Source organism: Phacochoerus africanus, chromosome 8 (assembly GCF_016906955.1).
Source record: "Phacochoerus africanus isolate WHEZ1 chromosome 8, ROS_Pafr_v1, whole genome shotgun sequence".
Lineage (NCBI taxonomy): Eukaryota > Metazoa > Chordata > Mammalia > Artiodactyla > Suidae > Phacochoerus > Phacochoerus africanus.
This window is the reverse complement of record NC_062551.1, coordinates 165,086,503-165,113,951: the sequence shown is the minus strand read 5'-3', so window position 1 is coordinate 165,113,951 and position 27,449 is coordinate 165,086,503. Positions and strand designations below refer to the sequence as shown.

Below are 27,449 nucleotides of genomic sequence, written 5' to 3'. Positions count from 1 at the left end.
GGCTGTGGGGCAGGCTGGCAGCTGTAGCTCCGATCTGACCCTAGCCTGGGAATGTCCATATGCCACAGGTGTGGCCCTAAAAAGCAAAAAATACCAAAACCAAAACCAAACAAAACACAGGGGCAATCCTTTGAAACTGAAGGACCATATTGGAGTTCCCTAGTGGCCCAGTAGGTTAAGGATCCAGTGTTGTCACTGCTGTGGTTCAGGTCACTGCTGTAATGTGGATTCAAAGCCTGGCTCTGGGAACCTCGACATTGTACTGGAAGTTCTAGCCAGAGCAATTAGAAAAGAAAATGAAATAAAAAACATCCAGATTGGAAATGAAAAGAAAAATGAGCCTTATTTATAGATGACTTTTTTTTTGGTCTTTTTGCCTTTTCTAGGGCCACTCCCATGGCATACGGAGGTTCCCAGGCTAGGGGTCTAATTGGAGCTATAGCCCCAGCCTACTGCCACAGCCACGGCAACGTGGGATCCAAGCCACATCTGCGACCTACATCACAGCTCACGGCAATGCCAGATCCTTAACCCACTGAGCAAGGCCAGGGACCGAACCCGCAATCTCATGGCTCCTAGTCGGATTTGTTAACCACTGCGCCACGACGGGAACTCCAACATGATCTTGTATATAGAAAATCCTAAGGAATGCACAAAGACATGTTAGAGCATGAGTGCTGCAAGGTTTCAAGATATAAGACAAATATACAAAAATCAACTGAATTACTATATACTAGCAATGAAAAACCTGGGCAGTGACAGGATGGGTAATGCAGAGGTGGCAGGCAGAGAAGACAGCTGACATGGTAGGGAGATTTGTTTCTTTTAACAAATTAGTAAAGCGGATGAAGAAGGAAGAAATATATTGAGAATAATGAGAGCCAAGTGTCTGACAGCAGAGCACGACAGTCAGCTGACTGAGGAGACAAAGATCAGCGCTTAGAGAAGTTGGTGCCGCTGAGATTTGCAAGGAAGAGAACAGAGGAGAGAGGGTCCCTTGAGTCTGGCTGAATACCTCTAATTTATGCATGCATCCAATGAGATTCCAGGAGAACAGTCAAATAACCTCTAAAGAGAGGATGTGACATAGTAAGAAATATATATTTGGTCTCTGACATATGGAAGATCCCAGGCTAGGGGTCAAATAGAAGCTACAACTGCTGGCCTACCCCACAGCTCACAGAAATGCCGAATCCTTAACCCACTGAGCGAGGCCAGGATCAAACCTGCATCCTCATGGATACTAGGTGGGTTCATCACCTGCTGAGCCACAATGGGAACTCCCTGACCCCAGTTCTTGACATGGAGTTCCTAAATCCTTTGGACTTTCCTAGGTGATAGGAATGCCTTTTTTTCTTAAGGCCACTTTGTGGGATCCGGTATCATCTCAAAGGATGGGGGCCTTTAACTCACAAAAACCAAGCCAGGATTAGAAGTTTGAAACATTCAGTCCCATCCCCTATCATCCACGGAGGAGAGGGCCCTGGAGACTAAACTAAAAGATCATCGATCATGGAGTTCCCGTCACAGTTCAGAGGAAACAAATCTGACTGGTATCCATGAGGACAAAGGTTCAATCCCTGGCCTCACTCAGTGGGTTAAGGACCTGGCATTGCCGTGAGCTGTGGTGTAGGTCGCAGACGCAGCTTGGATCTGGTGTTGTCGCTGTGGTGCAGATCAGTGGCTGCAGCTCTGATTCGACGCCTAGCCTGGGACCCTGACGTGCCATGGGCACGGCCCTAAAAAGACAAAACAATAATAATAAGCGATCGTGCCTGTGTGATGAAGCCTCCATAAAAAATCCCTGGACTTTGGGGTTTGGAGCCCTTCTGGGTTGGTGGCCATGTTCACATGCCAGGAAAATGACACCCCAGACTCCACAGGGACAGAAACCTGCACTTGAGACTCTCTGGATTCTGCCCTATGTACCTCTTCATTTGACGATTCATCTGTATCCTTTCTAATAATGTAGAATATAACAATTATACATTCTATTCTATTATTCTATATTATAATAACATGTAATATCCTTAATAATGAACTGGTTATAGTAAGTAAAGTGTTTTATTGAGTTGTGAGCCATTAGAGCAAATTATTGGACCCGAGGAAGGGTTCATAGGAGCCCTAAATTTGTTGCTAAATCAGACGGTATAACCAAGTCAGTGGTTAATCTGAGGACCTACTGTTTGAGTCTGACGTCTAAAGTGAGGACAGCCTTGTGGGACCAAGCTCTTAACCTATGGGATTCTATATTCAGCAAAGTATCTCTCAAAAATGACAGTGGATCCAGAGAAAACCATGACTCGAAAAGATACATGTACCCCAATGGTCACTGCAGCACTATATACAATAGCCAAGACATGGCAGCAACCTAAATGTCCACCGACAGAGGAGTGGATTAAGAAGATGTGGTATGGGGAGTTCCCGTCGTGGCACAGTGGTTAACGAATCCGACTAGGAACCATGAGGTTGCGGGTTCGGTCCCTGCCCTTGCTCAGTGGGTTAACGATCCGGTGTTGCCATGAGCTGTGGTGTAGGTTGCAGATGCGGCTCGGATCCCGCGTGGCTGTGGCTCTGGCGTAGGCCGGTGGCTACAGCTCCGATTCAACCCCTAGCCTGGGAACCTCCATATGCTGCAGGAGCGGCCCAAGAAATAGCAACAACAACAACAAAAAAGACAAAAGACAAAAAAAAAAAAAAAAGAAGATGTGGTATGGAATTCCCGTCGTGGCTCAGCAGTAACGAACCCAGACTAGCATCCATGAGGACACAGGTTTGATCCCTGACCTTGCTCAGTGGGTTAAATTGGCATTGTCATGAGCTGTGGTGTAGGCTGCAGATGTGGCTTGGATCCAGCATTGCTGTGGTGTGGCGTAGACTGGGAGCTGTAGCTCTGATTCGACCCCTAGCCTGGGAACTTCCATATGCAGTGGGTATAGCCCTCAAAAGACAAAAAAGAAAAGAAAAAAAAATATGTGGTACATATACACAATGGAATATTACTCAGCCATAAAAAGGAATGAAATAATGGCATTTGCAGCAACATAGATGGACCTAGACATTACTGTGCTAAATGTACTTACATTCGGAATCTAAAAAAAGGATACAATGAACTTCTTTGCAGAAGAGAAAGTGACTCACAGACTTTGAAAAACTTATGGTTACCAAAGGACACAGGTTGGGGGGGGTGAGGGGTGGGCTGGGGGTTTGGGAAGGAAATGTTGTAAAATTGGATTCTGTCGATGGTTGTACAACTACAAATATAATAAAATTCATGGAGTTAAAAAAAAAAAACAGAGTTCCCATCGTGGCTCAGTGGAAACAAATCTGACTAGTATCCATGAGGACAAAGGTTCAATCCCTGGCCTCGCTCAAGTAGGTTAAGGATCTGGTGTTGCTGTGAACTGTGGTACAGGTCGCAGACAAGGCTCAGATCTGGTGTTGCTGTGGCGGGCCATTACAGCTCCAATTTGACCCCTAGCCTGGGAACTTCCTTATGCCATGGGTGCAGCCCTAAAAAGAAAAAAAAAAAAAATCTATTATATATATTGCAAACCCAAAAGCAACTACAAGAAAAAAGGTGAAGAGATATATTTAAATGGACAAAAGACAGATAATGGGATACTAAAACAATCAACATTAAGCCAGAAAAAGGAAAAATGAGGCTGGATTGTGCAGATGGAAAAATGGCAAAATAGGAAGCTGGCACAATGGGTTAAGGATCCAGCATTGCCACAGCTACAGCTCAGATCTGATGCCTGGCCCAGGAACTCCAAATGCCAGGGGCCAGCCCCCACCCCAAATTAATTAAATAAATAAATAGTTGACTGACACTTTAAAGAAAGAAAGAAAGAAATCATCTCACCTACCTCTTCAAAGGAGTATTTTTCTACAGTATGAAGAGCATCTTGCGTCTCATTCCACCCGCCAACAGAGTAGATGCAGTCATTGAGGGCAGCCACCCCAAGATACGCTCTTCTGGTTGCCATCGGAGGAAGTGGAGACCAACGCTTGGAAAGCGGATCATAAACTTCAAAAGAACGAAGCTCTATTCCTTCATTGCTGATGCCCCCAACTACATAAATTAAACCTGGAAATGGAACATTTTTGCTCAGATGCTATAGAAAATAAGACATAAATAATTATTAAAAAGCAATAGCTTTGATTTAAGTTTGCTCTCTGATACTGTACTTAATGTAGAGCTTACAAGAGTTTTTCAAGAGAGAAAACAGACTTGCCCAGTTTATCACAGCTCACATTTAAGCATGTTACAAAGAAATTGGGGTATGAATTTAAGCAGCATTGAATTTTCAAAGAACTTACTCTATAACAAAATAAGTTGTCAGACAAAGATTTTACTGTCTGATCTTAGGGTCTTCTTGATAATCTCAAATTCCAGATTCACTGCTACCATATACAGGAAGTGAAGGGAGTTTCCTGGTGGCTCAGCAGTTTAAGGATCTGGCATTGTCACTGCAGTGGCTTGGGTCATGGCTGTGGCGCAGGTTCAGTGCCTCACTTTGGAACTTCTGTATGCTGCAGGTGTGTGGCCAAAATAAATAAATAAATAAGGTGAGAGGGATTTTTTTCCCCTTAAAAAGTGTTAGGAAACGAAACTGGGAATGACATGACCCTGTTGGGTAACAACCTAACTGTTGCTCAGATTGACACAGAGAATTGAATTTAAATTAGAATAGTTTATGGCTAGATTAAGGTATCAGGTACAGTACAGTAGACTGTAATTTACAGAGAGTTCCTTATTAAATTTGACCTGAAACTAATAGTTCTGACAATCAACAATTATTTTTTGAGTGCCTAGTGTTGTTCCTAGAATTCTAAAGTGAGAAGTTATAAGCTATAAGGACTAGCATTTTAAGAAATGTGAGCTTAACATTAGAAAATTTGGGTTCTTACTCCAGCTTTGCCAGCAACCAACTATGAGAAAAGACAACTCACAGCCTCCTAATTGTCAGCTTCCTCATCTAAAAATAAAGGAGCTGAGGGAGTTCCCATCGTGACACAGCGGAAACGAATCCAACTAGGAACCATGAGGTTGCAGGTTCGATCCATGGCCTTGCTCAGTGGGTTAAGGATCTGCAGTTGGCGTGAGCTGTGGTGTGGGTTGCAGATGCCGCTCGATCTGGCGTTGCTGCAGCTGTGGCGCGTATGCTGGCAGCTGTAGCTCTGATTAGACCCCCAGCCAGGGAACCTCCATATGCTGTGGGTATGGCCCTAAAAAGCAAAAGATAAAAAATGAAATAATAAATTAAATAAATAAATAAAAATAAAGGAGTTGAAATAGGTAATCTCCAAGATGCCTCTCTAACTCTGTGATTTTCATGGGAAGATAAAAATAATAAAGATAAAACAACTAGAAAACCCCATAACATTAAACAATAGAACATATCCTGCATTATGTAATTTGGGCATTTAGATGCTAGCAGAAATCTGGAGTTCCTGTCCTGGCGCTGTGGTTAACGAATCCGACTAGGAACCATGAGGCTGCAGGTTCAGTCCCTGGTCTTGCTCAGTGGGTTAAGGATCTGGCATTGCTGTGAGCTGTGGTGTAGGTCACAGACGCTGCTCAGATCTGGCATTGCTGTGACTGTGGTGTAGGCCAGTGGCTACAGCTCCGAATAGACCCCTAACCTGGGAATCTCCATATGCTGCGGGAGCAGCCCTAGAAAAGGCAAAAAGACAAAAAAAAAAAAAAAAGATGCTAGCAGAAATCTGAGAAGGTATTTATAAAGCAGAAGGAACTTGAACAGAGCAGGCTGAGTTGTCACACAGCAATGGGCAGACTGCTTCCTACTCTATGGGCACATATAAATCTCTTCTCCAGCTCTAGACAGAATCAGGTTCTATTTGACAGTACTTACTAACGACCTGTCAGTGTACAGTAGACAGTTAAAATAACATCTGGGTACCACTTTAATGTGCCGTACATTTTTCAAATCTGATAGCATTGTGTGTGTGCTGAATCACAATGTACCCTATTAAAAAAAACACTGAAGAAGTTTCTGTTGTGGCTCAGCGGAAAGTTTCCATGAGGATGCAGGTTTGATCCCTGGCCTTGCTCAGTGGGTTAAATGATCTAGCATTGCCGTGAGCTGCCGTGTAGGTCACAGATGCATCTTGGATCTGGCGATGCTGTGGCTGTGGTGTAGGCTGGCAGCTGCAGCTCCGATTCAACCCCTAGCCTAGAAACCTCTATATGCTGTGGGTTCGGCCTTTTAAAAAACCCCCCAAAACCCTGAAGAAGTCCACGACACTGTGAAGATTCTCTGTGATCCTCTCTCCCTACTGAGAAAACTTACTACGGCCTACATGGGAGAGAAAATGAAAATAATAGATGATAGCTCAAATGCTGATTTTTGCTAGTTAGGTATTTTTGCCCATCTGGAATTAATTCTAGCTTTGTTTATTTTGAAAAAAAAAAAAGATTATTTTGGCAATACAGAAATAAAGATATAAGAGGTTTAAAGATATGAGATTAAAAGCAGAGCTTCCATACTGTTAATGCCAATTATTCGGAACAAACATAAAATATACTTTTGTGAAAATGTGTGAGCCTCAAGCTCAGTTTTTTATAGAAAGTTCTTTCAGGGAAAACGTAAAGCAGTTACCTTGCATTTCACAACACCCAAAATAGTAGCGAGACATAGCCATGTTGCCAACGACTTCCCACTTATTTTCATCAGGATCAAATCTTTCAATGGTGTTCCCTATTTCAGCTCCAATCCAACCACCTGAAACCACATGGAAAAATGTTATTTCTGGAATAAAGGAATATTATTTATGAAAAACACCTTAGAAAACATCTAATCTGGAGTTCCCGTCATGGCGCAGTGGTTAATGAATCCGACTAGGAACCATGAGGTTGCGGGTTCGGTCCCTGGCCTTGCTCAGTGGGTTAAAAGATCCAGCGTTGCTGTGAGCTGTGGTGTTGGTCCCAGACGCGGCTCGGATCCCGCGTTGCTGTGGCTCTGGTGTAGGCTGGTGGCTACAGCTCCGATTCGACCCCTAGCCTGGGAAACTCCATATGCCGCAGGAGCGGCCCAAGAAATGGCAAAAAGACAAAACAAAGCAAAACAAAACACCATCTAATCTGACAACTTCACATTATGGATGATTTTATCAAGTGGACCAGGGAGGTTATCTGTCCAAGATCACATGAAAAGTTAGACTCTGATTGTACCTGGAACTTGGGTCTTTAATCTCTCTGCCTAGGTTTCACGAGAGATTTTAAAAAACAAAAACTTCAACCTACTGCTTAGGAATATGGTATTTTGCAAAACTACTACTTTTTTTTTTTTTTTGTCTTTTTAGGGCTACACCTGCGACATATGGAGGTTCCCAGGCTAGGGATCCAATTAGAGCTACAGCTGCCAGCCTACACCACAGTCACAACAACGCCAGATCTGAGCCACGTCTGCAACCTACACCACAGCTCGTGGCAATGCCAGATCCTTAACCCACTGAGTGAGGCCAGGGATCAAACCCGCAACCTCATCGTTCCTAGTTGGATTCGTTTCTGCTGCGCCATGACAGGAACTCCCAAAACTACTTTTTGAAACAACTTCTGCCTATTCAGAATGGTTATCCTATGAGTTCCTGTCAGGGCTCAGCGGTTAACGAATCTGACTAGGAACCATGAGGCTGCGGGTTCCATCCCTGGCCTTGCTCAGTGGGTTAAGGAGCCGGCGTTGCCGTGAGCTGTGGTATAGGTTGAAGATGTGGCTTGGATCTGGCGTGTGGCCGCTAAGCTCCAATCCAACCCCAGCCTGGGAACCTCCATAGGCCGCCGAGGGAGTAGCTCAAGAAATAGCAAAAGACCAAAAAAAAAAAAAAAAAGAATGGTTATCCTAATCACGAGCTTTAATTAGTCAGCTGAAGTGCTTCGCTAGACACCTCATCTGTAGTTTCTCAACCTCTCCTTCTAAGAACTCCATACGTGACAATATTTCCCAAGTAACACAATTTTGAGAAGAAGAACTTTTAAAGCTGAAAAGACACAAGTTTCTTATCGGAAGGAAAGGAAACCTCTAAAGTAATCATAATTTGATTAAGAATTTAAATAATATTAGATATCCTTAAATTGGACAGTAATAATTACCTAAAGCATAGATAGCCCCATAACACACACACACTCCCAAGCCACAGCGGGGATGATTCATTGAAGCTACAGTTGTCCACTGCTTAGTAACTGGATCATAGCATTCAGTACAGTCAAAAATCATTGAATCTTTTTCACCTGAGTTAAATCAAAGAGACACATATGAGAAGGTTTAGTAACATTAATAGCCTAAAACCATAATACAAATATTCAGCAGCATTGTGTTTTCAGAAATTCAACTATTATGTCTGACTTTATATTATTTGTTAAACTTTATTTTCCCACCAAGTATTATTTTGAATCCATAACTCTGTCATTTATTAAAGACCACTTAGTGAAGCAAAGGCACAATTTTCCTATTATCTAATTCTACTACCCAAGCCATCTGTGAAATCCATGCAACTGAAGATACAATTTGCACCTTAACACTTTTATATTTTATAGTTTAGATAACTTGCTCTGGTGCAATTGAGGGGTTTTTTTTGTTTTGTTTTTTTTCAGGGCCGCACCCACAGCATATGGAGGTTCCCAGGCGTGGGGTTGAATTGGAACTACAGCTGCTGGCCTGCAGCACAGCCACAGCAACTCGGAATCCGAGCCCCATCTGCGACCTACACCACAGCTCACTGGCAATGCTGGATCCTTAATCCACTGAGTAAGGCCAGGGATAGAACCTGCATCCTCATGGATACTAGTTAGATTCGTTTCCACTAAGCCACGATAGGAACTCCCAATCTGAGTTTTCATGCAATGCATCTCTAGCAACAAACAGAAAATGAAAAAATTTTAAATACTACTTAAAATAGAATTTTAAAATATACCATAACTAGGAATAAATCTAATCAAAGGTTGTATAAGACATTTATGGATATAACTTGTAAACTTTATTTAGATAATCTTTTTTTTTAGGGCTGCACCTGCGATATATAGAGGTTCCCAGCTAGGGGTTGAACTGGAGCTGGAGCTGTTGGCCTACACCACAGCCACAGCAACGCCAAATCTGAGCCATGTCTGCAACCTATGCCGCAGCTCTCAGCAATGCCAGATCCTCCTTCCACTGAGCACGGAGGCCAGGAATCAAACCCACATCCTCACAAATACTAGTCGGGTTCTTAACCCACTGAGCCACAACAGGAGCTCCCTAGATAAAATTTTTTTTTTGGTCTTTTTGTCTTTTCTAGGGCCGCACCTGCGGCATACGGAGGTTCCAAGGCTAGGGGTCTAATAGGAGCTGTAGCGGCCAGCCTAGGCCACAGCCACAGCCATGCCAGATCCGAGCCACATCTTCAACCTACACCACAGCTCACAGCAATGCTGGCTCCTTACCCCACTGAGTGAGGCCAGGGATCAAACTAGAAATCTCATGGTTCCTAGTCGGATTCGTTAACCACTGCACCATGACGGGAACTCCAACAAATTTTTAAGGAAGATCTAAATAACCAAAGAAATGTATCTTTCTTTTTCCCCAGGCTAGGGGTTGTATTGGAGCTGTAGCTGCCGGCCTACGTTACAGCCACAGCAACGCAGGATCCAAGCTGTACCTGTGAACTATACCACCGCTCATGGCAATGCTGGATCCCTAATCACTGAGCGAGACTGGGGATTAAGCCCATGTCCTCATGGACACTAGTTGGATTCATTACCACTGAGCCAATACAGGAACTCCCAAGAGATGTATCCTGCTGATGAGTTATAAGCCCCAAAGTAAAGATGATTATTCCCAAAATTAGTCATAGATTTAAAGAAGTCCCAATGAGAAAAAACTTTTCTTTTCATTGTGTGAAAATGCAGATAACACAAGGAGTTCCCGTCATGGCGCAGGGGAAACAAATCCGACTAGGAACCATGAGGCTGTGGGTTCCATTCCTGGCCTCGCTCAGTGGGTTAAGGATCCAAGGTTGCCGTGAGCTGTGGTGTAGGTCGAGACGTGGCTCGGATCCTGTGTTGCTGTGGCTGTGGTGTAGGCTGGCGGCTGCAGCTCCGATTAGACCCCTAGCCTGGAAACCTCCATATGCCGTGGGTGCAGCTCTAAAAAGACAAAAAGACAAAGAAAAAAAAAAGCAGGTATCATAAAACTTACCATCTTAACCACTTTTGAGAGTACAGTTTAGTGACGCTGAACACATTCGAATTGTGCAGCCATCAAACCATTCATCCCCATAATTCTTTTCCTTATAAAACTGAAGCTCTCTATCTATACACCAACTCCCCACTTGCTCCTCCCCCAGTCCCGGGCAGCCATCATTATATTTTCTGTCTTTTTTTTTTTTTCTTGACAGGAACTCCTATTTTCTGTCTTTTTGATTTTGACTACTTAGAGTATCTCATATAAGTGGAATTATACAATATTATTTTAAAAAACAGATTTGTGGGGAGTTCCCGTCATGGCGCAGTGGTTAACAAATCCGACTAGGAACCATGAGGTTGCGGGTTTGGTCCCTGCCCTTGCTCAGTGGGTTAACGATCCGGTGTTTCCGTGAGCTGTGGTGTAGGTTGCAGACACAGCTTGGATCCCGCGTTGCTGTGGCTCTGGTGTAGGCTGGCGGCTACAGCTCCGATTCGACCCCTAGCCTGGGAACCTCCATATGCCGCAGGAGCGGCCCAAGAAATGGCAAAAAGACAAAAAATAAATAAATAAATTAATTAATTAATTAATTAATTAATTAAAATCTTAAAAAAAAATAAAATAAAATAAAAAACAGATTTGTGGGATTCTCTTGTGGTGCAGCAGGATAAGGATCCGGTGTTGTCACTACAGTGGCTTGGGCTGCTGTTACGGTGCAGGTTCAATCCTTGGCCTGGAAACTTCCCTATGCCATGGTTGTGGCCAACAACAACAAAAAATAGAATTGGTTTACTGGTTCTAAAAGTTACACAGAAGTATAAAAGACCTAGAAAAGGAGTTCCTGTTGTAGCTCAGTGGGTTAAGAACCTGACTAGCATCTATGAGGATTTGGATTCCATCCCTGACCTAGCTCAGTTGGTTAAGACTCCAGCATTTCCCAGAGCTGTGGGCATCGGCTGAAGATACAGCTCGGATCTGGCATTGCTGTGGCTGTGGCAGGGGTGCAGCTGTAAAAAGACAACAAACAAAAAGACCTAAAAGAGCCAAGTACACTCAAAAAGACTAATAAGGAAAGAGAAACTGCCCCATAAAATAAGCGTAGCAGACTTTTTGTGTTTTAGACTTTCAGTGTTTTAGGCTGCCCTGTAGAAATAAAGCAAAAAAACTGACTGCAAGGGTTAGATATGATCTATGCAGCCTAGGAGGTATGAAGACAAATTATTCAGAAGTAAATATTGATAGCAAGCGTTAGCATTTACTTCTCTTTAGATCCCTCCAACATTAAAATACCCTTTTGCATAATTTTATTCATTACCCACTTTGGAATTCACAATAACAGTGTTAGAAAACAGTGATTTCAATCAAGAAATGCATCCCCGTATCCAGCTGACAAGACTTTTATGTATCCCACTGTCCAAATGACTTGGTTAATGAAAAATGATAAAATGATTTGTAATGCTGCTTTCAAATTTAAAGAAACATTTTTCACAAATGTTGACCTAAATTTTGGTGCCACATTATTTTTTGGCTACATCCGCAGCACAGGAAAATTCCCCGGCCAGGGATCAAGCCTCTACCATAGCAGTGCCCTGGACCTCTGCAGTGACGGTGCCAGATCCTTAACCTGCTGCATCACAAGGGTACTCCCTGGTGCCACATTTTAGAAACACCTTTTTTATCTTTATTTTTAATGGCTACAACTGTGGCATATGGAAGTTCTTGGGTCAGGGATTGAATCTGAGTCACACCTGCAAACTACGCCATAGCTGTGGCAATGCCAGGTCATTTAACCCACTGTGCCAGGGCAGGGATCGAACCCATGCCTCCACAGCTGTCAGAGTCTTAACTCACTGTACCACAGCAGCTTTTCATTAAAACCAAACTTTCCCAAAGCAACAGAAATAAAAGCAAAAATAAACCAATGGGACCTAATCAAACTGACACGCTTCTGCACAGCAAAGGAAACCATAAAAAAACCCCACAAAAACACAACTTACAGAATGGGAGAAAATAGTTTCAAACGATGCAACTGACAAGGACTTAATCTCTAAAATATACCACAACTTATACAATTCAACAGCAAAAAAGCCAACAACCCAATGGAAAAATGGGCAAAAGACCTGAATAGACATTTCTCCAAAGAAGACATACAGATGGCCAACAAGCACATGAAAAAATGTTCAACATCCCTGATGATTAGAGCAATGCAAATCAAAACTACCATGAGATACCACCTCACACCAGTCAGAATGGCCATCATTAATAAGTCCACCAATAACAAATGCTGGAGAGGGTGTGGAGAAAAGGGAACCCTCCTGCACTGCTGGTGGGAATGTAAGCTGGTACAACCACTCTGGAGAACAGTATGGAGGTACCTTAGAAATCTATACATAGAACTACCATACAACCCAGAAATCCCACTCCTGGGTATATATCCGGACAAAACTTTCCTTGAAAAAGACACATGTACCCACATGTTCATTGCAGCACTATCCACAATATCCAAGACGTGGAAACAACCCAAATGTCCATCAGCAGATGATTGGATTAGGAAGATGTGGTATAGATACAGTGGAATACCACTCAGCCGTAAAAAGAACAAAATAATGCCATCTGCAGCAACATGGATGCAACTAGAGACTCTCATACTGAGTGAAGTCAGTCAGAAAGAGAAAGACAAACCCCATATGATATCACATATCTGGAATCTAATATATGGCACAAATGAACCTTTCCACAGTAAAGAAACTCATGGACATGGAAAACAGACTTGTGGTTGCCAAGGGGGAGGGGAAGGGACTGGGAATTTGGGGTTAATAGATGCAAACTATTGCCTTTGGAATGGATAAGCAATGAGATCCTGCTGTATAGCACTGGGAACTATATCTAGTCACTTATGATGGAGTATGATAATGTGAGAAAAAAGAATGTATACATGTATGTGTGACTGGGTCACCTTGCTGTACAGTAGAAAATTGACAGAACACTGTAAACCAGCTTCATGATGGAAAAAATAAAAATCATTATAAAATATAAAAAAAAAAACCCAAAAAAACAAACCTAAGTATTTTGCCTGGTAATAAATCACAGTATCCTACTCGTATGAAATATTCACTATCTTGTGTTTCCTTTTCCTTTCATTCATTTATTCAATAAATATTTACTAAGAACAACTCTATCTACACATATGCCCCATAGTAGCTCACAATATATACAAGGCACATATATAAAAATGCAGTCAAGGAGCTCCCTGGTGGCTCAGCCAGTTAAGGATCCAGCATTGTCACTGCTGTGGCTCTGGTTACTGCTGTCACCCAGGTCCAGTTCTTGGCCTGAGAACTTCCGCACGCCACTGGCGAGATCAAGAAAAAAAATGGAGTCAACTTATAGCTAGAGACTAACAGGAGAAACGAGACATCACCACTATTACCTCCAATTGCGTACACCATCCCTCCCAGAACCGCTACTCCTAGTCCACATCGAGCCTGATGCAGCGAAGACACGGTGGTCCAGTACTGGGTAAAGGTGTCAAAACGTTCTACACAGCTGAGGGCTCTGCTATCACTCCAACGGCCCCCCTGCAACCGAGTATATCCACCTGCATGAAGGGAGGGAGGGAGGTACACAGCAAATCCCTTACTGCTACCGTGGAACTGGTAACAACAAGAAAAACCTAGCCCTCCGCATCTGGACATTTAATGTAACGATTGCATAGTAAGGAATAAGTGCTTTAGAGTCTGCCATAAATATAAATACATTACTCTTAAATGTTCGAAGTCCTGAAAGATTACGGCTTAAATGCAGTGAAGTCAATCACAATAATTGAAGCCAGATAAAACATAAATCTAGGCTCTGGTTATCTGTCTAGTGAGGAAGTTCACTGTGACTTCTATTAATGTGTTTTTCAACTAAAAATAGTGAGTTGAGGAGTTCCCTGGTGGCCAAATTGTTAAGGATTTGCAGTTGTCACTGCTACGGCTCGGGTTACTACTGTGACTGAGGTTCGATCCCTAGCCAGGGGATCTTCTGCATGCCACTGACACAGCCAAAAAAAGAAAAAGTGAGCTGAAATTCTTGTTTGATTGTACATCTCATCATTTTAAAAAGCTTAGCAAACACTCAAAAGTACATATTTATAAGTTATAGTATATATAAAATCATACATGCAATTATACACATACTAGAAATTATATCATACAAAGTTTTTAGACATAAATTATGTTATACACATAAATCCAGGCAGTCTGTCGATATATGTATTAGACATTGATGAGCTTTAATGCTTTTTAAAATAAAAATGGAAAGGTTCTTCCGATCATCCTATGGATTATCCTGCATGGCCACATTCCGGAGACCACTAGTTCCTATCATGCTGGTAACCATCTAAGACACTGTGAAGAGCTAAAATGTTTGAGATTTATTTCCCTATTTCTCACTAGAATTCAAATGTTTAACTTCTGGGTTTTTTGGGTTTTGTTTGTTTGGTTGTTTTTTAGGGCCACACCCACAGCATATGGAGGTTCCCAGGCCAGGGGTCTAATCGGAGCTGTAGCTGCCAGCCTACGCCAGAGCCACAGCAACCCTGGATCCGAGCCGTGTCTGCAACACCGGATCCTTAACCTGAGCAACGTCAGGGATCAAACCGGCAACCTCACAGTTCCTAGTCAGATTCGTTTCTGCTGTGCCACAATGGGAACTCCTAATTTCTGTTTTTTAATGGCCACATCCATGGCATACGAAGTTCCTGAGTCAGGGTTCAAATCTGAGCAGAAGCTGTGACCTATGCCACAGCTGTGGCAATGCGAAATCTTTTAAATGCATGTCCTGGGCAGAGATCAAACCCACACCTCCACAGAGACCCAAGCCACTGCAGTAGGATTCTTAACCCACTGTGCCATAGTGAGAACTCAAATATTTAACTGTTAAAGCAGTATTTCTTAGGCAGTTATTTAACAACAATTGGGATTAAGCTGTGGCCCACCTAATCCTCGCTCGGGGCAGCCTCCTTGCCTGCCCTTTGGCTTCTCTCACAAGTGTCCTATCTTAATAAATCTATTTCTTGCCTATCAAAAAAAAATTAGGTATCTAAGAACTCAGAGATTTAAATCACAGAATGATAGATGTCAAATAAATAGCTATTTATTCTTAGATATGTCCACTGCACTATACAAATGCAACTTATAAATCTGTAGCCTGTATGTGGAATTAAATATGCCTATTTGACATACCTGCATATTCTGACACATATAACAACAAAAAAAAATTTAAAAGGTTTTGATCCTAAAAATAAAGATACCTAGTACTTAAAAATGTTCTCACCTACTGCATACAGGTATTTTCTTGCTTTCTTCCGAGGTCGAACCTTAGATGTCTGCAGAAAATTACAAAATTTGTTCTCTTTGGGAGATTTGCTGACCTCACAGTACTCTTTCAAAAGCGTTTGCAATGCAACACGAAGATTAAAATCAGATACTCCTAAAGCAATGTTGAAAAAGACAGTATTTTAATCAATTTTTAAATAATATTAAAATGTTTCCATAAAAATAAAATACATTTAACAATCAAAAAATAAAAATTCAACCTCAAACAATGCTGTTTGTTTCCTATAAATAAATTTAAATATTATCACTTTTCTAATATAAAGACAGAATTTATTTTTTTAGCCACGCCTGTGGCACATGGAAGTTCCCAGGCCAGGAATCAAAACCCTCACCACAGCATCAACCTGGGCTGCTGCACTGATAACGCTGGGTTCTTAACCCACTGTACCACAAGGGAACTCCAAGACAAAATTTATTTGATCCTATGGTGAAAGGCATTTTCAAAGTTTGAACCTAAAGATAATTTATTTTAATTTTTAAAATCTTATTTTATTTTTTAAATTTATTATTATTATTATTTTTGTCTTTTGTCCTTTTAGGGCTGCACTCGTGACATATGGAGGTTCCCAAGCTAGGGATCTAATCAGAACTGTAGCTAGCAGCCTACACCACAGTCCCAGCAACGCCGGAACAGAGCCACGTCTGTGACCTATACCACAGCTCATAGCAACGCCAGATCCTTTACCCACTGAGCGAGGCCAGGAATAAAACCCGCAGCCTCAGGGTTCCTAGTCGGATTCGTTTCCAGTGCACCATGACCGAAACGCCTTTTTTTATTTTATTTTATTATTTATTTATTTATTTATTTATTTATTTTTTGTCTTTTCTAGGGCCACACCTGCGGCACATGGAGGTTCCCAGGCTAGGGGTTAAATTGGAGCTGTAGCCGCCGGCCGACACCACAGCCACAGCAATGTGGGATCCGAGCTGCATCTGTGACCCACACCACAGCCCAGGGCAATGCCAATCCTTAACCCACTGAGCAAGGCCTAGGATTGAACCCACAACCCCACGGTTCCTAGTCGGATTTGCTAATCACTGAGCCCCAACGGGAACTCCCTAAAGATTATTTAAAGGCTACACAGAAGTTACGCTTTTGTATCAGCATAAAAATTCTGGATTTTTTGAGGATTCAGGATTCACTGAGTTTTGGTTTTTGTTTTTAGCATATACATTTTCCTCAAATGTTAGGTTTTGTTCAATTTTTCAGAGTGGCAAGAGGAATCTACACTAAAATAATAAGAATTGCCAAAAATAGCAATGGCATTTTAGCTGTCAGTAATTTTATCTCCTGTGGTATTTAATCTTAACAAAGGTACTTAAGGATTTGGTTTCAAAAATGGATAGAGGAGTTCACCGGTGGCTCAGCAGGTTAAGGATCCGGTGTTATCACTGCTATGGCGCTGGTTACTGCTGTGGTGTGGGAGGCTTGACCCTCGGCCCGGGAACCTCTGCATGCCACAGGTGCAGCCGTAAATAAATAAACACAGGGTAGAAATACTGAGCCACTACTATCTACCCACAAAACACGAAGGCTACATCTTGTATATAACAATCATTCAATAAATGCCTGCTATTGAACTGGATGATGACAGCACTGTCACATTACAGAGGAAAGGCCACTGCACAATACTTTGGCTAACACAACACGCCACAAGACAGTACCTTCTATGTACTTCAAAAGCCTCTGAGGAGGTAGTAAGGGGAATCGAATCGGGTCGAGCACTTCCACCACATGTTTTCTTCTCCTTCCCAGATCTTTCAGAATCCACTGCATTGCTGCTAAGAAGACCTGGTATTCATCCTCGATGCTGAGCTCTTCACTTCGCAACACTTTGATCAGCTGATCTTTGGTAAGCGCCAGGAACTCTTCCCCACTATGAACCTCCAAGAAATGGACATGAATATAGTTTTCTGTAAATTCCAAAAGATCATGGCAGGCGATTTGCTCGGAGAACTGAAAGATCCCAATGCAGTTCTGTGGATCGATCTGTCCTTTCAGAAACTCACAGCACAGATTAACAACTTCCGTCAACTGCAGCATGTCTGCGGCAACAATCAACTCCTGGACATTATTCACTCCTATGTTCACTGTACCTAGAGAAGCAGGGAGACCAAATGACCAATACAAGAAAACAAACATTTGACCTATATTCAAAAAGCATTACACTTGATTCCACTGATGGCTTAGGGTTTGTTGGGCAGATAGATACTAAGTAAAAAGTCAACAAAACTTGTTGAAAGGCCAAAACTTAAATGATGATAGTACCCAACATGCATATAACATGATCGACCAGGCATAGCATTAAATTACTTTATACATCCCTTAACCCTTCCTACAACCCCAGGAGGTAGGAGGGCTTTTTCCCCTTGTTTCCGTTATTAAGAAAACTAAATCCTCAGAGAGTTAAAGTAACTTGCCCTCCCTGTCGTATGCATTGAGTAAGATGTAGGGTAGAGAGTGACATCAAAGTCCATGGTTTTAACGTAAGGCTACAGGTATTTAACAAACATTTTACTGAGGCACTGGGGGGAGAGAGAGGGAGAGAGAGGGAGAGGGAGAGAGAGAGAGAGAGAAAGACCTAATTGATTGAAATGAGAATTCACTACGAATTTGGAGATCAAATCATGGGTTGTGATGGAAGGTAACTGAATGACTGTTACTGGATAAAGCCAAGAGTTCCTAGAGAGTAATAAGAACGCCGTACAGCTTAATAAGGTTTTATACATTATAAAAAGCACTTTTATGGTTACCAAAGGGGAAACATGGTAGGGGAGGGATTAAATTGAGTTTGGGATTAACATACACACACACTATTATATATAAAATATATAACTAACAAGGACCTACTGTGTGGCACAGGGAACTCTACTCAATATTCTTTAATAACGTATGGAATCTGAAAGAGAATGCACATATGTATACGTACAACTGAGGCACTCTGCTGTACCCTGAAATAATACAACACAGTAAATCACCTATATCCTGATACTATTAAAAATAAATAAATAAAGAGAAAATGTGGTATAAACATAAAAAATTTATCTCAGGAGTTCGAGTCGTGGCTCAGCAGGAACGAATCTGACTAGCATCCATGAGGATGTAGGTTCAGCGGGTTAAGGATCCAGCATTGCCATGAGCTGTGGTGTAGGCTATAGACGCGGCTTGCTGTGGTTGTGGTGTATGCCAGCGGCTACAACTCCGATTCAACCCCTAGCCTGGGAACCTCCATATGACGCAGGTGAATTATAAAGTGCTACTATCCCCAGTTTATGCAGAAGGAGAATGAGGCTCTCACAAGCGCATTTCTATTTTCTTATTTTTTTTTTCCTTTTCTATTTTCTAAGTACCTGCTTTGTGTTACCTATAAAATTCTGTGAAGGCAGAGGCCATGCCTGTCTCGGTTACTGTTAAACCCCAGGGCCTAGCTCAAAAAAGTACTCATATATATTTGTTGAAAGAATGAATAAATAACTGATTGAAGTTAAATGCCTTGTATCACATAACTAATTAGTGGCAGAGCTAGATCATAAACCAGGTCATTTGATTCTAAGCGAAGAGCATAAAAGACTAAGGTGAAAGTATTTGTTAACCTATTAGAATTCTGAATGGTCCACAAAGACTACCTAGAGGAGATATTGATAGAATAACAGGTTTTCCTGCCCCATCCCCCAAAATAAAATGTTATTACAATGAGACTCAAAAAACATGTTTTTAAAGAACTGTGTCAAAGACTATGAAGTCCTGTCTAATAAATGCGGCGTATAGTTTTTTTAATCCTTACTAACAGAACCTTGATTTTGTTGTGACTGGCAGCTGTGCCCTGCTGAAAATGACATTTCTCAGCTTCCCTCGCAGACAGGGGTGAAGTCTGGACTGAGTTTCGCCAGCATGACATAGGCAGCAGTTACTGGGGAGGCTACGAGAAAAGCTTAAAAAAGGACAGACTCAGTGGCAGTCCTTTTACCTTCCCCTCTTCCACTGGCCAGAATTCATGATCATGGGATTAGAAGCTACAAGCTATATACACAGGGTGGAGCAAAATGATGGGAGAATAATGAGGCGCTAATGAAATCAAGCAGCCATCGTTTCGTGGAAAAATAAACTATCTTGTTAAGCCATTTTATATCTTTTACTAGCAGCCAAACATTGCTCTTAACTGTGAACCAATTTCAGCTTTACATATCAACATTCTACAGTGTTACTATCCCCCAGATATGGACAGTAGCCTGTATTTCTCTAAGTGTTACCACTTTTTACTCCGTTGATGGACAGGCTAATCACCAGCAACATGGAGATGATGCCATGATCATTCTCTTTCACTAAGTAGCTCTTACTGCTACTGTACGACACCGGAGACAGAATAAACAACTTGTGGCATTTCTTCTGTGTGTTTTTTTTTTTTCCTTTTGTTTGTTTTGTTTTCTTCCTGCACCTCTGGCATGCAGAAGTTTCTGGGCAAGGGATCCAACCCCAGCTACAGTAGTGACAAGGCCAAATCCTTAACTGCCAGGCCACCAAGGAACTCCCACTTCTTCCGTCTTTATGTAGTTCAACACTGATGCCACTGAATTACTCCGCATTCATTTATACTTTGCAAATAAGAAAAACAGGCATTTATGAAGCAGTTTAATCAGCTCACACAAGTCGTTTAGAAAAGGGAGGTGAAGAACCTCTCAAACTTAATTTGTACACCAGTCAATAGGCAGAGCTACACTGCTTTCAGCAGATAAATGATCATCATTTTTATAATCCCAAATTAAGAGTTATTTTCTGCAGAGTTCCCATCGCGGCACAGTGGAAACGAATCTGACTAGGAACCATGAGGCTGCCGGTTCAATCCCTGGCTTTGCTCAGTGGGTTAAGGATTCAGCGTTGCTGTGGCTCTGGCATAGGCCGGCAGCTGTAGCTCCGATTAGATCCCCTAGCCTGGGAACCTCCAGATGCCACAGGTGGCCCTGAAAAGACAAAACGACAAAAAAAAAAAAAAAAAGGAGCTATTTTCTGGAACTTTCCCAAAAGGAATATGAAATAACACAAAGAAAATAAATCATCTTTTGTTATTTGCCAGGTTTAAGTAACATGCATTAAATAAACAATATTACCTCCCACCAAGAAGTCCTTCAAGGAGAACACAGAATATTCTCAAAACTAGACTATACAAATATAGTCTTTGTTTTTAAACATCGTTTTCCTGATTATAAGAATAATACATATTCACTACAGGAAAAAAAAAAAGCCTGGAGTTCCCGTCGTGGTGCAGTGGTTAATGAATCCGACTAGGAACCATGAGGTTGTGGGTTTGGTCCCTGGCCTTGCTCAGTGGGTTAAGGTTCCAGCGTTGCTGTGAGCTGTGGTGTAGTTTGCAGATGCGGCTTGGACCCCAAGTTGCTATGGCTCTGGTGTAGGCCATAGGCTACAGCTCCAATTAAGACCCCTAGCCTGGGAACCTCCACATGCTGCCAGAAGCAGCCCTAGAAAAGGCAAAAAGGCAAAACAAAAAACCCAACCTTTAGGGCAGAAAAGTATAAAAATGAAAAATGAGGAGTTCCCGTCGTGGCGCAGTGGTTAACGAATCCGACTAGGAACCATGAGGTTGCGGGTTCGGTCCCTGCCCTTGCTCAGTGGGTTAACGACCCGGCGTTTCGGTGAGCTGTGGTGTAGGTCGAAGACGCGGCTCGGATCCCGCGTTGCTGTGGCTCTGGTGTAGGCCAAAGGATACAGCTCCGATTTGACCCCTAGCCTGGGAACCTCCATATGCCTTGGGAGCGGCCCAAGAAATAGCAAAAAGACAAAAAATAAATAAATAAATAAATAAAAAATAAAACTGTAAAAAAAAAAAAATGAAAAATGAGGAGTTCCCATTGGCTTAGCAGGTTAAGAACCTGACTAGTGTATCAGGATGAGGGTTCGATCCCTAGCTTCACACATTGGGTTAAGGATCCAGTGTTGCTGCATGCTGCAGCACAGGTCACAGATGCGGCTTGGATGTGGTGATGCTGTGGCATAGGCCTACAGCTACAGCTCCAGTTTGACCCCTCGCCCAGAAACTTCCATATGCCACAGGTGTGGCCCTAAAGAGAGAGAGAGAAAAAAAACAAAAATCACACATCTTCCCACAAATGCTATTTTAACACTTAAGTGTATCTTTCAAAGCTTTTTTCAGATTTGAGTATGTGTATTTATGTTACATGTTGACTTACACTTCACACTATAGTTATTGTGTACATTTTATAATGTCATTAAAACTCTTCAAAAATATTTTAAAAGTTTTGATTAATACATGCTGATTATAAGAATTTTGAGGAAAAAACAGAAAAAAGGGGTAGATAAAAGGGAAAAATAAGAATCTTCCATATTCCATCATTTAGAGAGAAACGCTTATCAATATTCTGATTCTTTTTCTGTGCAAAAACACACAAATGATTTTTTTTGTGTGAAATTGGGGTGGTATTTAATCCAGGTTTTTTTTTTATTTAATATACTCCAAATATTCTTCCATGAGAGTGTGTATATGTGTGTGTGTACACACACACATAAAACCTGTGAGATCTAAAACTTGGAGTTCCCATCGTGGCTCAGTGGTTAACGAATCCGACTAGGAACCATGAGGGTGCGGGTTTGATCCCTGGCCTCGCTCAGTGGGTTAAGGATCCGGTGTTGCCATGAGCTGTGGTGTAGGTCGCAGATGTGGCTTGGATCCTGAGTTGCTGTGGCTCTGGCATAAGCTTGCAGCTACATCTCCAATTAGACCCCTAGCCTGGGAACCTCCATGTGCCACGGGAGCAGCCCTAGAAAAGACAAAAATAAAAAAAATTAAGAAAAATAAAACTTATTCCATTATATATACATGTACCATAATTTATTTAACCATATAACATACTGAGGGACAATTAGGCTGTACTGAATTATATACTATTAAAAATAATGTTACAATAAACATAAGAATTTGTCTGCATCACTAATTAATTCCTTAGGTATACTGGGTCAGAAGATACAAACTCTTTATTTATTCTTTATTTTTGTCTTTTGTCTTTTTAGGGCTGCACCTATGGCATAGGGAGGTTCCCAGGCTAGGGGTCAAATCGGAGCTAGAGCTGCCAGCCTACGCCATAACCACAGCAACGCCAGATCCAAGCTGCTTCTGTGACCTACACCACAGCTCATGGGAACACCAGATCCTAAACCCATTGATCGAGGCCAGGGATCAAACCCACGTCCTCAAGGATACTAGTCGGGTTCATTAACCACTGAGCCACAAAGGGAACTCCAGATATGAACTTTTTGAAGGCTCTTGATAGCACGCTGACAAAATACTATCCATATAAGTTAGATCAATTTATATTCCCATAGCAATATGAGTGATTCCATGATTCTTCAGAGCTAAAGCTCACTTAACATACCTGTGTAAATAAAATCTAGAAGTACTTGAAAGATTCCAGCTTCAATTCCTAGAATCTGTACAACATCCTTTGAGGACTCTTTCATTCCTCCAGTGAACAAAGCTGCAAAGTAAGGACTACTGGCAGCCAAAACCAGCCGATGAACTTTGAAAGTTTCTGTCCCAACTTGCAGCTGCACATCACAGAAATGCTGTCCATTCCTCATTTTGTTCATCTGGGCCAAGATGAGTTGAGCATGTTTATCTGATGAAAAAGGACTATCGCCAGCCTTGGCACATCCCTCACTAGCCATGATGATGACAGTTCAACTAAAAGGATTGTTGCCCATAATCTGAAAAAAAAAAAAAAAAAGAGAGACCAAGCAACATATTTTTGCATTTCATATGTCTTCTATTCATACACATATGAAACATCCCCTATCCTCAAGGAGTTTATAGTCTATTTAGGGACACAAAACACACATGAAACAAATAAGGACTAAGTCCTGTGGTACTATTCCTAATAGGGTTTCAGAGAAGGGAATAAGCAATGGGACCTAAAATAACTAGATGATACTTCACAGCAGAAATGGGATCTGAACTGGATACTGAGTGACAATGTATTAAGGTATGAGGAAAGGGTATAAACCCTTTTGAAGGCAGTAAATAAAATAAGGAAAGGCACAAAGGCAGAAAGACATTTTTATACACTACGGTAAGGAAGCATGTGGCAGCTGAAATGAACTTTCAGAAAGCAATTCCTGCTGTGACTCAACAGGATCAGCAGCATTTGAGGAGTGCTGGGATGCAGGTTCGATCCCTGGCCCAGCACAGTGGTTTAAGGAAATGGGATTGCTGTAGCTGTGGCTCAGATTGCAACTACAGCTCAGATCAGATCAGAACCCTGGCCCGGGAACTCCATATGCCACAAGGCAGCCAAAAAAAAAAGCAATTGCGGGAGTTCCCTGGTGGCTCAGCAAGGTACAGATCTTGGTGTTGTCACTGCTATGGCTCAAGTCACTGCTGTGGCATGGACTGGATCCCTGGTCCCGGGAACTTCCGCATGCCACAGGTGCTGCCAAAAATAAATGAATAAATAAAAGCGATTGTGATCAGCCCAAAGGTCTGCTTGGAATCCTTCAATTTATGGAGCTCCTGTCGTGGCACAGCGGAAACAAATCCGACTAGGAACCATGAGGTTGTAGGTTCAGTCCCTGGCCTCGATCAGTGGGTTAAGGATCCGGCGTTGCTGTGAGCTGTGGTGTAGGTCACAGACGAGGCTTGGATCCGGCGTGGCTGTGGCTGTGGCTGTGGGGAAGGCTGGCAGCTGTAGCTCCGATTGGACCCCTAGCCTGGGAACTACCATATGCCTCAGGTGCTGTCCTAAAAATCAAAAAAGAAAGAAAGAAATACTTCAATTTATCAATTTATGTACGTCTCCTAGCACACAAAGCCTATCAAGTTTCGACCTCTGTCAAGCTATCCAGTCCCACCTCCCATAATCCTCTTTGAACTTAATACTCCAACAAAATCTAACAACATATACTGTTTCCACGTTTGTGAAATAAATGAGCACAAAGAAATAACCACAGCAGCTTAGGCTGTTTTCTAATTCTGATAGCTTTTCCACACATTACGCCAATTGTAATTCTCACAATAATTAAGAGGCTGGAAGAAAAGATATTATTATTTGAAATGCGAGAAGGAACTTGAAGCTTAGTTTCCCAAGGACATAGTGTTAGGATAATGACAGCTGTAGTACTTGAACCCAGGTCTTCTTACTCTAAATCTTGGATTTTTTTTCCCCACCATACAAGGTGCATAGGAATTATGGGGTCAGGTTATAGAGAAAGGGCTTTGAAACTCAAGCACAAAAATTTGGATGTAAACTTTTATAGATTTAAAGAGAATAAACATGACAACAGTTCAGAACTGTTATTTGAGCCTTCAGGGGGATGACCTAAGAGGGAGCAAAGTCTTAGAAAACAGCCTTCCAGGAGTTCAGTGGAACTCAGTGCTAATGGACCTGACTAGGATCCGTGAGGATTCGGGGTCAATCTCTGGTCTTGCTCAGTGGGTTAAGCATCCAGCTTTGTTGTGGCTGTGGTGTAGGCTGGCAGCTGCAGCTGTGATGCGACTCCTAACCTGGGAACTTCTACATGCCGCAGGTGCAGCCCTAAAAAGAGGACACCCCCCCTCAAAAAAAAAGAAAGAAAGGAAGGAAGAAAGAAAGAAGCCATGAGATCCAGTAATATAAAAGACATGGAGATGAAGCACAGGGGAAATAAATCTAAGGCATTTAGGCATCAGGGAAAACTGATAATGACTTGACAGGAATGGTGTCCGATGTCAGAAAAAAGTGGTGCAGGAGTTCCCGTTGTGGCGCAGCAGAAACAAATCCGACTGGGAACCACGAGATTGCGGGTTCAATCCCTGGCCTCACTCAGTGGGTTAAGGATCCGGCGTTGCCATGAACTGTGGTGTAGTTCGCAGATGTGGCTTGGATCTGGCGTTGCTGTGGTTGTGGCACAGGATGGCAGCTGCAGCTCCGGTTAGACCCCTAGCTTGGGAATCTCCATATGCCGTGGGTGTGGCCCCCAAAACACAAAAGACAATAATAAATAATAATAAATCTAAAAAAGAGAAAAGTGGTTCCGTTTATAGCAGTCAATCACACTTATCAAAGTAAAAATAACTAAGCTGATTATCACTATTATCTAGGAATTAACCTGAGAAATTTGATTGAAAAGTGCCAACGGAGCAGCTAAAACTTCACATCAGTGCTATGTGACTGTCAACATATTACATTTAACTGGCATATAAAGGCAGTGTATTTGCCTCTACATAGAAATCTGACCTGTAGATACTATTAAACATGGCATGGCTGTTGTGCTTTTTTGTTTCAGATTTCTTCTTCCATCAGCAGATTTTGGACCCTAGTGGTTTGTTAATTACAAGGTACCTTCTCTGCCCCCAACTTCAAGGCATCAAGCACAGCCATTGTGCTAAAATGCTGCCTCTTGCTACCAAAAAACCCCCAAAAGTTACTGAATCCACTTTGGCAGTGACAGTAGAAAACTCTTAGTATGCTTCTTAGTAACTGCTGATACTACCCCACTGCCAGTGGAGTACTTCATTCCACAAGGCAGCAGGTGGTGTGTTTTTTTCTAAAAGGAAAGCACATAATTTAGGGACGTTGCACAGGGATGTGCCCCAAGAGATACAAACTTGAACGACAGATTAGGAAACGCCCAGAGGAAGAAAACAGGGACCTATGTTCAGTGGCCTCGAATTCACTACCAAGAGCACATGGAAGCTGCTTTATTCAGAAAGAATGTCAAGACGAGCCAGCGTCAAAACAAATGAGGCCCTTTGTGCTTCACTTGGGGGCTGGACCCGGAGAGCTACTCCTAAGCTGCCGAGACACTAAAGGCAGATAAACATTCTGGCGCGACCTAAATCGCGGGGCAGGCGTCCGGGCCGCACCAGGTGACCGCGGACCAGCGGGAGCTCGGCCTTGGCTTCCCCGGTGGGGGCGGGGAGAGGAGATGCAGGCGCGGACGCGCGCAGACGACGCCACGGTTCGGGCGAAAACACATCGATTATCCGGCACACCTGAACCGCAGGGGGGGGGGGAAGCCGGTTGCAGAGGCTCCTCGCACTCCGCTCCTCAAGGGTCCCCAGGGCCGGGGGGAGCCGAAGAGGAAAGTCCCCACCCCGCCAGAGACACCCCCGGACGCGGGCCCTCCTTACCCGCCGCTTCCCCTTCCCGCCGGCGCCCGCGCAGGCTCGGCGCGCGCAGTCGCGATCAGCGCGCGCGGAGGGGGCGGGGAAGGCCGGCGGGGCGACGAGGCCGCGCACCCCGCGCAGGACCCGCCGCTGAACGCTGGGGGCGAGGCGGGGCCCGGCGACGGGGCCTCTCTGCTGGGCCGGCCGGGCGCGTCTGCGCAGGCGCACTGCTCTTCCGCTCCTGGGGCGCCGCCGCTCCCGCGGCCGGGCGCGCGCCTCCTGCTTGCTCCCCGCCGAGGAGGCCCCGCGGCCAAGCCGGACGCGCGCCCCCCGAGGCTGGCGGGCTCGGCCTTTCGCCTCCGCCGACCCTCTCTGGAATTTCGCGGCTTCTCAGGCAGCTAGCGAGCGTCTGTGCTGGTGACAGACGGGGACCCCACACACGCGCGCGCGCGCGCACACACACACACACACACACACCCCAGTGGCCGGTCTGCCACTTCTCTGCTGGTGACAGACGGGGAACACACACACACACACACACACACACACCAGTGGCCGGTCAGCCGCTTACACGCACAGACACACACACACACACCAGTGGCCGGTCTGCCACTTCTCTGCTGGTGACAGACGGGGAACACACACACACACACACACACCAGTGGCCGGTCAGCCGCTTACACGCACAGACACACACCCACAGACACACACCCACACCCACGCACACACCCAGTGGCCGGTCTGCCGCTTCTCTGCTCCTTACCATTCACTGGGAT

General features: G+C 43.3%; 1 protein-coding gene across 3 annotated transcripts in view; it reads right to left on the bottom strand.

Moving 5' to 3' along the window:
* The window catches only part of IPP (intracisternal A particle-promoted polypeptide), a 32,318-nt gene extending 5,540 nt beyond the window's left edge, over positions 1-26,778 (bottom strand). The window contains exons 1-8 of one of the 3 annotated variants that reach the window (XM_047789214.1): positions 26,698-26,778; positions 22,967-23,297; positions 17,228-17,659; positions 15,501-15,656; positions 13,612-13,779; positions 8,117-8,254; positions 6,627-6,749; positions 3,870-4,090 (exon numbers count right to left, since the gene is read on the bottom strand). In XM_047789214.1, the coding sequence (XP_047645170.1) occupies positions 3,870-4,090; positions 6,627-6,749; positions 8,117-8,254; positions 13,612-13,779; positions 15,501-15,656; positions 17,228-17,659; positions 22,967-23,258 (1,530 nt within the window). In that variant the 5' untranslated portion in view covers positions 23,259-23,297; positions 26,698-26,778. Of the gene's footprint in view, positions 1-3,865; positions 4,091-6,626; positions 6,750-8,116; positions 8,255-13,611; positions 13,780-15,500; positions 15,657-17,227; positions 17,660-22,966; positions 23,298-26,697 lie in introns of all 3 variants that reach the window. The other 2 variants (XM_047789217.1, XM_047789215.1) reach the window with 2 other exon arrangements.
* Between the last annotated feature and the right edge of the window lie 671 nt (positions 26,779-27,449).